Source organism: Fukomys damarensis, unplaced genomic scaffold, assembly GCF_012274545.1.
Source record: "Fukomys damarensis isolate Sample0158 unplaced genomic scaffold, DMR_v1.0_HiC HiC_scaffold_24, whole genome shotgun sequence".
In the NCBI taxonomy this organism is placed as follows: Eukaryota; Metazoa; Chordata; class Mammalia; order Rodentia; family Bathyergidae; genus Fukomys; species Fukomys damarensis.
Genome location: NW_022900936.1, coordinates 7,475,657 through 7,490,446, shown reverse-complemented (window position 1 = coordinate 7,490,446; position 14,790 = coordinate 7,475,657). Strand labels below are relative to the sequence as shown.

General features: G+C 42.4%; 1 protein-coding gene across 1 annotated transcript in view; it reads right to left on the bottom strand.

Annotated features, from left to right (window-relative positions):
- Setd4 (SET domain containing 4) overlaps positions 1 to 14,790 on the bottom strand; it is a 49,796-nt gene that overhangs the window by 5,219 nt on the left and 29,787 nt on the right. The window contains exons 13-14 of the mRNA XM_010611289.1: positions 8,209 to 8,347; positions 3,029 to 3,115 (exon numbers count right to left, since the gene is read on the bottom strand). Of these exons, the coding sequence (XP_010609591.1) occupies positions 8,295 to 8,347 (53 nt within the window). The 3' untranslated portion in view covers positions 3,029 to 3,115; positions 8,209 to 8,294. The remainder of the gene's footprint in view (positions 1 to 3,028; positions 3,116 to 8,208; positions 8,348 to 14,790) is intronic.

Here is a 14,790-nt window from a genome sequence, read left to right as displayed (position 1 = left end):
GAAGGGAGGGCAGGGGTAAGGGGAAAAAATGAGAATCAAGACTTGTCATGTAGAGGTACAAGATCCCAACAATGAATGTAACTGTACTGTATCCCTAAAATGTACCAATAAACTCAATTAAAGATGAAAAAAAATCAGGATTAAAAGAAAAAAAAATAAATACAGAATAAAAAGATATCTTGAGAGAGGTAAAGGGACCACATGCACATTCACTTTATTTGTATGACAGCATGTTGCTACAATTGTTATTTTTTGTTAATTAGTACTGTTAATCACTTACTAAGCCTCATGTATAAATCACACTTTATCACAGGCATTTATGTAAGGGAAAAAGCATAGTATCTGTAGGTTTGGATTCTAGCCATGGCTTCAAGTGAATGTCTGGGACCATAGGACATATCCCTGTGGGGAAGAGGGGGGCTAGTGTTCAAGGAGAACCTGCATGGGGAGAAAGATCTGTAAATAAGCCCCTTTGCACACCCTGAGCCATTTAGGGATAGACACAAGGAGAGGGTACTGGGGCATATTTATCTGTATTGCCTAAAAGAGCTTTGTTGTTGTTCCAGTACTAGGGATGGAACTCAAGACTTTGCCCTTGCCAGGCAGGTGTGGTGCCATTGAGCTAAATCCCCAGCCCTTAAAGGAGCTATTTTAATCAAACTGAGCTTTTTAGCTTAAATTGAATGAGACTAAGAATTAAACTGGGTGGGACTAAAAGCCAATACTACCCAATGACTTGTGGAATGGGCTTACAGAAAAATCAACTGCAGCCATAATACAGAAACTGCATTTTTTTTTTTCTCCAGTATGGGTGAAGCTGATGCCTTACACAGCACCCTGCTACCCTTACTAGAAGGCTTAGCAGGGGGTTATCCCTGTCCCCATTTTCCATATGAGGATGCAAGAACACAGGATGGATGTAAATTTTCTGCACAGAACCTATAGTCAGGGTACCAGGACTCAAGCCCCATGGAGGGCCACTCTGGTCCTATGTTTATAATCCATGTCCCACACAACCCTGATCAGAACACAGCTAGCAGAGAAGCTGCAGTTGTCAGGATGCCCTTTTTTTTTTTTTCTGAAAGAAGATACCCTGCAAAGTTTTCAAATATCAAGCTAAAGTCATGAACCAGAAAATAACGCTGTGTGATTTCTCAGTATTCTAAGTATCTTGAGCCCAGTGATATAATCTGCTCTTGAAACTAAGAGGAAAAAAAAAAACCACCATCATAGAAGCAGAAATAATTAAAGACGAAATAAGAACAATTAAGAGAAAAGGAAAGTTAGAAGAGCTTTCCTATGAGAGTTGTATTTTTAAGGAAAGAAGGAGAGGGAGAGAAATGATTTTTCTTCTGATGACTATCTAGCTCTGAGGTTAGATTAAAGAAATGACCTTGAACCACAGCAGAGAATAATAAAAGACAATTTCCAGTAAGTATGCCAGTACAAATTAATGATTTACTTCTTATTTTTAAACTGAATTCAGGAGAGATTTACATGCATTAGGTTAAAATGATTAACATTTGAAATTTGACCTTGAAATAATCTTTATATGGTAAATTCTTAATGATCAAAACAATGTGCTCAGTGATTAAAACATATTAGTAATTAATTATTGAACGAGAATAATTGCAAGTACATATTCCTAAAATCTCAAGGCTTTTAAACCATTTGCACAAATGACTGGACATTTTTTAAACTGGAAAAAAAAATTCTGTCTGACTCTCATTTTCATTAGCAATGCAATAACAACAGAAAAGGTACTTCTCTGCCTTTTTTTTGTTTGTCTTTTGTCTTCAAGCTGGGAATGTACACAACTATCTAACTATCTTTGATCCTATCAAACCAAAAGAAAAAAAAAACTAAAGAAAAGAAAATTGTTCTGTATAAATCCATAACATTAAAATAATTCCAGACTTTTATTAAGTAAGGTTAGTAAAAGGTCATCGGCTTTGACTGTCTTTTTTTAAATGTCACTTTGTAAAACTAGTTTAACAATATACAGACAGAACATGATCTACATGCTACACCTAATAATTATGCATTACGTCCACACTGGCAACAGGACAGATGGAACTATCTAGCAAAATGGATCTGCTTGCTCATTTTTTTACAGAGAAATGAGGTTTTAAAAAATAACTGTAACTTATACTATAAAGGGAAACAATTTCAGGATATTACATTCATATTTTGATGAATCCCTCCTGATACCATGGATCTCTTTGACTTGGACGCTCTTTCCTGGAACAGACTTCTACTCCACTGAAGGAACCCAGAATTCATACAAGCCAGAGATGCTTTTGTGGTTTCCACTGACCATGGTTGTCCCGGGGCCAGGACAAGGTACACTGGCCTCTCTGGGGCTGACCACATGTGGGCAACTGTCTGGGGGAAGATAAAACATTATCCCCTAGCTCTCCACAGCCCAGCCCCTTAGCTGGGGTATCATCAGATGTGTCCAGTTTAATAGTAACAAAGAAAAGGCATCTGCTGGGGCGTTTGATGTAAGCCATTCCTGAGTGGTCAGACACTAATTTGTACAAATTCTCTTTGTCAATCATTAACATAGCTTCCCAACATAAAGGAATGAGTGAGTTACCTATTGCTGCAGAACACATTACCACAAACCTAGTAATAATGGGGCTCCTGCTCAGGGTATCACAAGGCTGAATGCACCTTGTTATCTAGGTGCATCCTCATTTGGAGGCTCAAGTAGGGAAAGATCCATTTCCAAGATCCTCCCTCAGGTTGTTGGTAGAATTGACTTCCCTGAGGCCATGCAACTGAATTCCCATTTTCTTGCCACCTGTTAGCCTGAGATGACTGTCAGCTCCTGGTGGCTGCTTTCAAGCCCTCGACAAATGGTCTTCTTGGCAAATCCTCAAATTCAAAACTATACACAGGAAAGATCCAGTCCTGATTAAGAGCTCACCTGACTAGGCCAAGCCCACTTAGCATCACCTTTCTCTTGACTTAACTCAAAGTCTAGTGACTCGAAACCTTATTTATGTCTGTAAGACGCGTTTACCTTGGTCCTGTGATATTCATTCACGGTCCTGTCCACTGATATCCATCCGGTCCCATCTGTGGGCTTCATTTACAAGGATCCAACCAACTGTGAATCAAAAATATTTGAAAACTAAACTCTACGTCTTCACTAAATATAAACAGACATTTCTCATGTCATTCTTTCCTAAACCATACATATCACAACTACTCACACGGCATTCACATTGTATTAGGTATTATACATAATTTAGAGACGATTTAAATGTAAAGTAGACAGGCAGGTGTAGGCTAGATGCAAATACAGCATCATTTTAAGTAAGGGACTTGAGCATCCATAGGTTTTGGCATCCACGGTGGGGTTCTCGAACCCATCTCCGTGGAGAGGGGCAAATGAGAAGAGTAGGGGCAGGAGGGCAGGACTCAGAGGCCATCTTAGAGGGCTCTTGACTCTGTCCCTCTGGAAAACCCTGACTAACCCACAAGGCTATGGTGTCATTACGGTTTGGGTCTATATGTGGATGTCATCCCCCCAAAGCCATTCGAGCTCAAACATGGGGCTTTGGAAAGCTGGGGGATTATGGAGACATAGCTAACTTGCCATTAGGAGTTGGGGCTGAGGTGAGAAGTGGCAGTCACTGTGGCTGTGGCCTGGAAGGGTTTATCTCCCTGCCCCACACCTGCCTTGACTATTCCCTGGTTCTCAGACCTTGTGCGATTAGAAGCTATCTTTAGCCAGGCCCCTCTGCTGTGCCCCCTGCTTTGGAGCCAGCCAATACTGTGGACTGGAACCTCTGCAAACTGTGCACCGAAGTAATCCTCTAAGTTGTGTGTATCAGGGATTGGGTCTCAGAGGAGAGGGAAGTGACTAAAACAAATGCATGTGTCCCCAAACCCTACAGGTCCTGCATTTTAACCACCTTCACACAAAGGACAAAATTTGTTTATTTTTTTCGGTACCAGGGATCAAACTCGGGACCTTGCACTTACAAGACAGGTGGCAGAACCACTGAGCTAAATCCCCGGCCCAAGGACAAAATTGTTAACCCCTCAATAGTGTTAAACGTTCCAGGGAGTTGTAGTCCATGTAACCTTGAGGTATGCTTGATTTCCGTTACACAGAAACCAGGGACTGTCAGGTTCCTCTTAGGATGCTTTTCTGAGGGCATAACTGGTGATCTCTAGAAAGTGGAGGACAATGACGGCACCAGGGCATGTTGCAAAGGATACAGTGCCTATCAGACAGAGGCCTACTGCTGGTTCCCATGCGATGACCAAAAGCTTAAGGAACCAATGAAAAAATAGATAAACTGTACTTCACCAAAACCAAAACCAGCTGTCCTTCAGAGAATTCTTAGCAAGGTGCAGATAATCCACAGAATAGGACAAGATACATTTGCAAGGCTATGTCTTAAGGATCTAGTATCCAGAATGCATAAAGAACTTTCCCAACTCAATAAAAGATAAATAATATGATTTTGAAACAAGCAAATGTCTTGAGTGACATTTTTTAAGGGAGATACACGAATGGCTGATAAGCACATGAAAATGTGCTCAAAAGCATCCATCACAAAGAAATGCAGATAAAACCACAATGAGATACCACTTCACACCCACTAAGAAGGCTGTAATCAGAAAGACAGACCATGAAAAAAATGAGGATGTGTAGAAATTGGAACCCTCATACCTTGCTGGTTGGAACATACGATAAAGCACACACAAAAACAGCTTGGCAGTTCCTCAAAATTCCACTCCTCATTACACACCCAAGAAAATTAAGAACGTATGTTCACACAAAAACTTGTATAAAAATGTTCGTAGCAGCATTGCTCATGTAGCTGAAGAGTGGAAACAACTCACATGTCCATCAGCGCATGAATGAATAAATAAAATATGGCATATTCATATAATGGAACATTATCCGGCACAAAAACTGACGAGGCACTGATCTATGCTGCAACATGGACGAACATTGAAAATGTCATAGTGAGAGAGTTCATTTACAAAAGGACACACATTTTATGATTTCATTTATATTAAATGTCCAGAACCGGAAAATCTATGGAGACCGCAGGCAGATTAGCAGGTCCCAGGGGGCCTACGGGAGGGACCAGTTGGTCACGAAAGCTAATGGGTAAGGTTATTTCTTTGGGGAGTGATGAAAGTTTTCAGGGATTAGATAGCAGAGATGGTTGAACAACTTTCTGAATATACTAAACACCACAGAAATGAATACTTTTAAAAGGTGGGTTTTATGATATGGGGATTATATCTCAATTTTTGAAAATGTAATATGAATTTGGAACTCCAAAGAATGTTCTCCAAAGGGTGTGGTAAGGGCGAGAAAGGAGACAGAGGGAAATTGGGAGAACCACAGACTCATGCAGGTGGTTCAGCAGGTGAGAAGTCAATTTCACAAGGATCAGAAGGACCTGAACACAGAGATAGCCAAGGTACAAACGCAAGTGATGCTGCTACCTGTAGAGGCCCCCTCCAGCTCCCACTCTGAGGTTGAAGACACACCAAGCTCGGAAAAGACAGGGGGTGCCTTTCATGATCAAACAGGTAGAGGAAGTGGAAGACATCAGACATCGCCCACTCCCACCCACACCCATCCCTGGTACTCAGGATCGAACCCAGGGTCTTCCATTGCACTACACCTTCAGCCTTTTTTTTTAATTTGAGACAGAGTCTTGCTAACTTGCTAAGTTGCCCAGACTGGGCTTGAACTTGCAATCCTGCCTCAACCTCCCTGGGATCGCAGGGGTGGAATTCACTACTATGCCCAACTCGCATCAGCTCTTAGTGTAACATATGTCAGGTTTTTTGAGACAGGGTCTCACTATGTAGTTGAGACTGACCTGGAACTCACTATGTAGCTCAGGCTGGTCTCAAAGTCACAGCGATCCTCCTGCCTCAGCCTCCCCAAGTGCTGGGATTACAGGTGTGTGCCACCATGCCCGGCCCTCTTGAACATTCTTGACAGGGAAAAAACCCTTAGTGACATGGGCCAATTTGATCACCTGAGCAGACCAGGAATGATGTTCCCGCCTCCACTTCTCTTGTTACGTACAGGCATCTGGGGGTTCTTTCCAGATCTAATCACTGAGGGACAGAGATGGGCAGCTAGGAGTAGAACAAGCAGAAGGATGGAAAGGAACTACTGATCACAAGGAGTAACAAGAAAGGGCCCCTTGGGAGACATGGGAGGAAGTAGAGGTTTAACAGAAATGAAGAGAACTTGAGGAAGAGGGCAGAAAACAGGACTCCTCGTAGGGAGAAGGATCTGGTGGCCCAAGAGACACAAGGTCGGATAGAAAGACACATTTGAAGAAGAGTTCTCCCGGGGCCAAGGAAAAGAGAGAGACTTTTGTTATGTGCTACCATAAAATATAGTCGTGCACCATTTAGCAATGGGGACAGCGTTCTGAGATACGTGTCATTAGGCGTTTTCATCACTGACTGAACATCATAGCATGTTGTTAGACAATTAAGGTGGCCACAATGTCCCTAGGTGATAGAATCTTATGTGACCACTGGGACCAGCGTCTACAGTCTGTCACTGATTGAAATGTCCTTATGTGATGCAAGACTGTATATTCTTGGGTCTATTTCACAGCCTTTAAAAAACTCTAGGGGTGGGGACATAGCTCAGTAGAGCATTCACCGAGCGTGCACAAGACCCTAGGCTTTGTCCCTGGTACTGCAAAAACAAAAATAAAACCCTCTCATATAGATTGAAACTCATCAGTGATATGGTGCCTTGACTACCACAGTGCTGTGGGATGACCCACAGTGCATCAGAGATGGGAAAATGAAATTCGGGGATGTTATATAGCTAGAGAACTACAGAGGGTGAGCAAATCTCTCTCCCTTCCTACATGTATCACGTGGGCAAAATGACACACCAAAAAATGCAGGTAAAATGCATACCTAACCGTCCTGAAACGAGATGAATCCACTCTTTCTCAACCCTAAATGCATTTTGTTTCAGCCCAGAATTTCTTTAAAATGGCCGAGTAAAATGTTGAACATGACTCAGGTATCCCAAAAGTCTCAAAGCCCATTCAGTGTCAATTTAAAGATGACACAAGATACTGAGCTTTTTTTTTAACCCCATAGTCAAACTATGAGTGGAACAGTGGGCATGGTGGTGTGTGCCTATAATCCCAGCACTCTGGGAGGCTGAGATAGGAGGATTATAAATTCAATTTCAGCCTCAGGAACTTAGGAACTTGGTAAGAACTTCTCTCAAAAGTTAAAACATAAAAATAAAAAGGGCTGGGTGTGTGGCTCAGTGCAAAGGCCCTGGGTTTAATCCTCAGTACCACAAAACATGGGGGAGATCTTCACTGTTATAATTCAAATATGGAAAACAACTGTGATATTATTTTATAGTCATGAAATCAATAATGAGAAATTTAAATCTTGTGTACAGAAAGTTTTCATATTTGATGACTTCTTTCTTGTGTTGCTAATTATTTGCTTTTCTTTCTTTCTTTCTTTCTTTCTTTCTTTCTTTCTTTCTTTTTCTTTTTTTGTTTTTTGAGACAGAGTCTCCCTATGTAACTGAGACTGACCTGGAGCTCACTATGTAGCCCAGGCTGGTCTCGAACTCACAGCGATCCTCCTGCCTCAGCCTCCCGAGTGCTGGGATCACAGGCGTGCACCACCACACCCGGCTCAATTATTTGCTTTTGAAAACATCACAAATGTGGGAAACATCCATTAGTCACTATCTACCAACATCGTAGGGACAGATGGAAGTGAATCAGTGTTTCGGAACACAGAGGAACTACTTATGCTGTGAACTCAATAGTGAAGCCATCCCATAGATGACTGTGAAAGAGGGCAGCAGTGAGAACTTAAAGTCATTCATTCTGTCAGGTTTACCACTTCGCTCTTCACTTTGACCCAGAAGTAGCTGGGTCAAAAGCAGCTGTTAATGTGGGACATGGGAGGAGCACAAATCCAATCCAGTATCATAGTAAAATGCCACCTCTTAGCTTGTCATTCCTTTTGGTGTTCAAGTTAACTTTCTAATCGGGTCAGTAAAATTTTTTGAATTTTTGTTGGTTTGTCTATTTCTATTTATTTTCATCAAGACATATTGCTTTAAAAAATTCATGACTTACATATAAAGCAATAAAGGTAGCAGTAAATAACAGATTTTAAGACCAATCTATTGTATTAGTTACTTACCTGTCAAAAAAAAAAATCTGATCACCTCCAATGTAAGGCAGCGGAGGCTTATTTTGGAGCATGGTTTTAGTGAGTTCAGTCCATGGTTAGTTGGCTTCAAGGCAGAAATAGCATGCTAGAAGGACATGGTGGAGGACAGCTTCTCAACACATGGAAAACAGAGAGAAAGGAGAAAGTACAATCAGGAATGCGCTCCTCCAGGTCATTTAATGACCAGCCTCTTCTGGCGAGGCTCCACTTCCTACCAGGACATTCAGTGATGAACCCATCAATGAGTACAGGACTCCCATGACCTTTACAAAGCCTCACCTCGGAACACAGGAGACGTTTGGTGGACATCGTAGATCTAAACTATTACAACTACTCATAATCTAATACCCAAGAGAATGTTAATTTGACTTGTGGTCACATTCTCAGCCAACTTTTTTCTGTTTCTTCATAGCAAATACTTTTGGCTTTGTAGATAGACCATAGAATCTCTGTTGTAACTACTCAGCTCTGTCTCTGTAAAGAAAAAGCAGCCACAGGCAATGTATGAATGACTGAGTGTGGCTATGTCGCCCTAAAACTTTATTTACAGGGAAAGGCATCAGACCAGATTGGGTCCATGAATACAGTTTGCTTTACACTATTCTGGAATCAGTGGGGTCATGATTTATGCTTTATGACTTATACAGCTTATTATTATGAGTAATTACATTTCACATTTATCCTACTTCAAAAAGTCATTTATTTTCTTTTTGCATGGTGTCAAATTGCATAGTGATGCTCTGCGGCGGATCTGGAGATGCTGTATTTTGATGGGAGACAAATACACATCACCACAGGTCTCTCCAGAGCTGTACTGTGGCCTTCAGAATTGAGCCCTTGTGAAAATGAATGGAGGAGAGGAAGGTGAACAAGAACTTCAGGGTGGAAGTTGTAAGTTGATGATAAAACCCTGTTTCTTGCCCACACTTCTTCATTTCCTTCCTTTGTCCCCATTTGGAGGGTGATTTTGTATCACAAGATTGGAGGAGAAAGTCAGGTACTACTGATTGGGAGGGGGCAGGGAGGTAACCGGTAAAAGGCCCTCCCTGTCTGATGATGTCCTTCCTTGCGTCCTAATCCCCACACTGCTGTGTGCCAGAGAGACTCCTTTTCTTCCAAGAAGGTTTCATATTCTAATTCTAGCATGTTCTCCATTTCTCGATGGATTGCTCCAGAAAGCTCCCCTCAGATGACCAGGCAGGTGCAGGAGGCTTTGCCTTGTGCTAGGTGCCCTGATTCCTACCTTCACAGCTCTAGATGGCCTCAGATGCCTGTACCACCACCTTTCACATAAAAGACCCTCTCTGCATCATCGTCCTCTCTGATCTCTCCAGAAAATGCAGCTCTTGCTCCCATTTCCACTGCTATGCCCCATCGTGCCCCAGCTAGAGGTGCCCCTAATTTTCCAACAGGGAAATAATCTTGTATATTGATATTGACCTTAACATTATCCCAGGCATCCATGAGGTGTGCACAAATAATTTGTCATAATAAAAATATAACATCCCTAATACAAAATTGAATTATTTCTTAAATAACTCACAACAGATTAAAGATTATCCCCCAAATAATGTCACTTCTGATGTTCTTTGTTGAGTTGGTAGTGAGTTAGAACAAAGAGAGATAGTTAAGCACCTTTCTTCCTTTTACTTTCAGCACAAACGCCTTTGTTAATAGATGTGGGAACTACAAGATTTTCACTGCTCGTAAGGTGTGATTTTTTTCCTTTTAATTTTATCCTGAGGTACATTTTAATAGGAAAGACAAGGATACACAAAGAATTGTGAATGCACCTGCACTGCCAGTAAACAAAAACCCTACCACACCATTCCTCTAAGCAGAGTTAGCATGTGTGTCCATCAGCTTTCCATCACGGTAACAAATGACCTGAGGTAATAATCTGAAAAAGAGGAAAGGTTTACTTTAGCTTATAGTTTCAGAGGTTTCAGTCCATGGTCATTTGGCTTTTGGGCCTGTGGAGAAGCAACACATCACAGCAGGGACTGCATGTTGAAGCAAACTCTTCATCTCATGGCCAGGACTCAAAAGGACAGAGAGGAAGAGACTGGTGCCATACAATCTCTTCTGAGAGATGCCCCCAAAGACCTGATGACCTCCTGCTAGGCCCGGCCTCTTAAGGTTTCCACCCCTCCAGAAGCCAAGCTGAGCACCAAGCTTTACCACCTGGGCCATTGGGGGACGTTCCACATTTAAACCATAGTAGCACAATGGAAAATTTTGCAGTCAAACTGTATTAATTATTTTTTTATTTTTCCTGATATTATTTAGACTTATTTTCATACATGTATCACAAAAAAAATCAGACTAAATTTTTGTATATGGCTTTTTATCAAGGGCAGTCACTTGTAGCACTTGAGAATCAAAGCCATCCCAAGAAATCTCTATGCACTAATAAAATGCAAACATTTATGTGTTCCATACATTGTAATCTTCAATGAAAATGATTTAAAGGTATTTATTGTAGTACCTGCTTGCTTATTTATTAAACACAGAACTATCCTAATTGAAGTATTTTGCATTTGTCAATATTTTTTTAAAGGTACTCTTTAAAAATCAGTCTAAAATAATGCCTAAAATACATTTTCAAAATAATTTTCAATTATGAAATTAGCAATATTAATTTTTGCCTATATGACCAGTGACATTAAATTTTGCCTATATGACTATATGACAAAAACTATGACTAGTTTTTGAGATCTTTTCAAGACTGCTTTATTCCATATGTGGATAAATACACTTTCGAATGTCGCTGAAGAAAAAGCAGTGATATTTCCCTTATTTTCCTAAGATATTTTTTATACTTTCTCAAAATCTGTGTCTACTCCCAAAATGTCACTTTTATTAGATGTATAAACAAATCTACAAAGTTTGCCGTAGGTGTCATTCGTTATACATTGTAATAAATTGAATGGTAACCTCCACCTGTGAGTATGACCTTATTTGGAAATAGGGTCTCTGCAGGTATAATTCAGTGATCAATCTGGAGATGAGATCATTTTAGATGAAATGAGTGAACCCAAAACCCAATAAAGAGTAAGAGAAAAGGAGAAACAGGTATGGATGCGACCACCAAAGCAGAGGTTGATGTCTCCAACCTCCAAGGAACCCTAAGGATTGCCAGCAACCACCAGAAGCCAGGAGAGTCAAGGATTAGAGTCTGCCTGAGAGATTTCAGAGGAAGTAGGGCCCTGCACCATCATTTTATATTTCTGTCTTCCTGGATCGTGAGAGGATAAAATTCTGCTGTTTTAAGCCTCCAACTTTGCGATGACTTCCCAGGCAGCCCAAGGAAACTATTATACATGTAGCTTCCCTAGTGTAGATGATACTTGCTCTAGGTTTTAAGAGACCTGAGGGGCAGGATCTCATGAGTACTGGACAAGCACATGCATGTGCAGGGCCTAAGCAGCTTGCTGCAGCTGGAGTGTGTCGGGGTGATTGCCTGGTGGGTCCTGAGTGCCAGGTAAAAATTAGGCTGGGTGAAATACAGCAACCAAGAGAAGGGCGTCTCCAATGGACCCATCAAAGAGAGTGTGTATTGTTCTAGCAGAGCTCAGCTTCCTTTGCCTACAAAGGACCAGAGGGGATCTTTCAGCTTGGAGAAACTTCCGGTTTCTGCCACAACTATTGTACTCTTGTAAAGCGAATGCAACATCTGGCAAACAGACATGTAAAACTATTTACACACTCCCAGGTACAAACAGAACAATTTCAAATAGAACTCTAGCAGATACTTGTGCACCTGTGTTCACTGCAGCATTAACACAATAGCCAAAGGTGGAAACCAGCCCACAGCCCACTGATGGATGAAGGAATAAATACGTGTGTCTGTCTATGCAGTGGGGTAACCTTCAGCCTTGGAAGGAATGACATTCTGACATGTGGATGAACTTGAAAACACTACTAGTGTCTTAGCACGATGAAATGAGCAAAATAAGTCACACAGAAAGAGGGCAAACATGGTGTGATGACACTAACACGACCTATCTAGAATAGGCGAGTCATGGAGATGGAAAATAAAACAGAGGCTGCCTTTGGCTGGGGGAGAGGTGGGTGGGCATTTCTTGATGCTGCTTCAGGTGACGCAAGAGTTTCGGAAGTAGATAGTGGGGTTGGTTACCCAACACTGTAAATACACACAACACCCTGAACTGTATAATTTAACTTTTTTTTGGTACCGGAGATCGAACTCAGGACCTTACGCTTGCAAGCAGGTGATGGAACCACTGAGCTAAATCCCCAGCCCTGAACTATACAATTTTAAATTGGCAAGTTGGTAAATTTTATATTATTCCTATTTTGCCACAATACAAAGTTTGCATTTAGTGGGGGAAACTCTAAAGTAGGGACTGACCATAGTTTGCCAACCCCTGGTCTAGAGTTTTCTGTAACACTGACGTGGCTGTTGGTGTCGTAGCTTCAGAATTACCCCAGCATAGTAGATACAAGGTAGTGACAGTCACCCACCACCTCTGTCATCCCCGGCACTGGATTGCGCTCCATCTAATGGGTCAATACATACACGTCTGGAACACACATACACATTTGGAATTTAGAAGGAGACACATTCGTATTGGCCTGTGTCAACTTGAGCTTCCAAACTATGTGATTTGAATTAAGGAGCAGCTGTGGGCCTGAAGGGAGAAAATACGCCACCTGGAGCAGGGCAGAGAGCACTGCTGAGGAGTCTGTCCCTGTCACCATGCCGGCTGCCAGTGCACTTGCGCTCTGGGCGTCAGTCTCATGGGTGAATCTAATTTGTTGGCTGTCTGGTGTCCTACACCGGAGGAACACGGAGCTTACAATAAGAGCGCACATGACACCATCGCAGGGGTGGCTGCCACCATCCATAGGCAAATTTTTACCCAGAAGAATAAACATCTTTGCAGAAATGCACATGAAACATGAAGCTTCAGGTCGTGATTCAATACATAACAGCCTACACACCCCTGCAGGTTTATGAGATAGTTAATAAAAATAAATCACACTCCTGTTTTTAAAGGGAGTCTTCTTCGTGTGTTGTGGTTACTTCCCAGGCACTATAAACACTATAAATGAACTGTGAAGTGTGGCTTCCTGCAGGAACCCCCACCCCCAAAGAGAAAGGGGTTAGAAAGCTCAAGAATGCAGACACGCATCATGTCTGCAGGAATCATTTTTTTTAAAAGATCAAATGTAATATTTTCTTTCACCGTGGACAACCGCTTTGAGATTTTCCATTCGAGCAGCCTTGAACAGAGCCTCCAGCGCTGGCCAATTACTCCTGACAAATACCATTTGGGTGTGAGTGATGCAAGTGAAATAAAACAGTGGGAGGGGAAAAAAAAAAAAACAGAACAGGATAAAAGGGACTTTTTTTTTTCAGTCTGTCGAGAACTCCCTGTAAGTTACACATTCACAAGGTAAGGCCCGGCTTCCTGCCAGTGAGGGATCCCATGTGACCTGGAGTCCTGAAGTGACTTTTGTTTGACAGGAATAGGAAGAAAAGACAAAGCTGTTTGCACATCCCTTAAAAGACAGCCGCTCTTTCGTTCTCCCCTCACAAAGAAAAAAAAAAACTGTATCTAAACAAAGGAAAGGACACAGGCCCTGTTCCGCACCATTCCGCGCAATATGAGCTAATGGGTGAAAACAATGCCATGAACTCGGCCTGGCCAGCACACAGCAGCTGCCAGCAGCTCCTCTGGCATCGCTGTGTGAGCTGTGGGCCTGTTAGAACCGGCTGCAGAAACCAAAGCCACAAGAAAGACAAGGCCCAGCGGTATTCAAAATGCTAGCAGCTCTCCTAAAGTTTCCTCCCTTTCTGAGTCCTCCAGCCCCAGAACCCATGATGCCTAAGACAAAGTCACCCCCCACCACCACCCCTGACCTCCTTCCCCGCCCCTTGCTCTCTAACACTCCTAGGAAAGTCATGCTTAAACGTGGCCTCGGAGCTGCGGGGTGACAGCCACACTGACCTGACCGGCCCAGCAGCCTGGTACAGTCGTCCCTCTGGATATGCAGGGGGAAGAGCTCCCAACCTCACCCTAACCCCCAAATGTATAGTATTTGTGTGGACCTACATCGTAACCTGCATGGACCTGTCTACTTCAGTCATCTCTTGATGGTTTCTAATATCGAATACAACGGAAACACTACGTAAATAGTTGTTATGCTGTTTGGGGGGAGAGTGACAGCATTAAGTCATGTTCGGTATGGATGCAATTTGTTTTTCTTTTGAATGTGTTTCTTATTCACAGGTGGCTGAATCCACAGATGTGAAGCCCATGGGTTCACCCCCTCAACGGGCTGGACCCCCGGAGCCACCCACACCACTGAGACGCAGCTTTCTGTCATAACTGATGCAGACTGTTTGCGATCAAGTTCTGATTCGGTGGGTCCAGGAAGGTGGGAGGTCTGAGATTGTTTATTGGCACAGGCTCTGGGCCGTGCTGATGTTGTCTGAGGAACGAGGTAAAGGCAAGCAACCCTCCCCCTAAAAAAGATGGTGAACGTGTTTATCACTTCCTGGGACATTTTTGACAGCAGGGC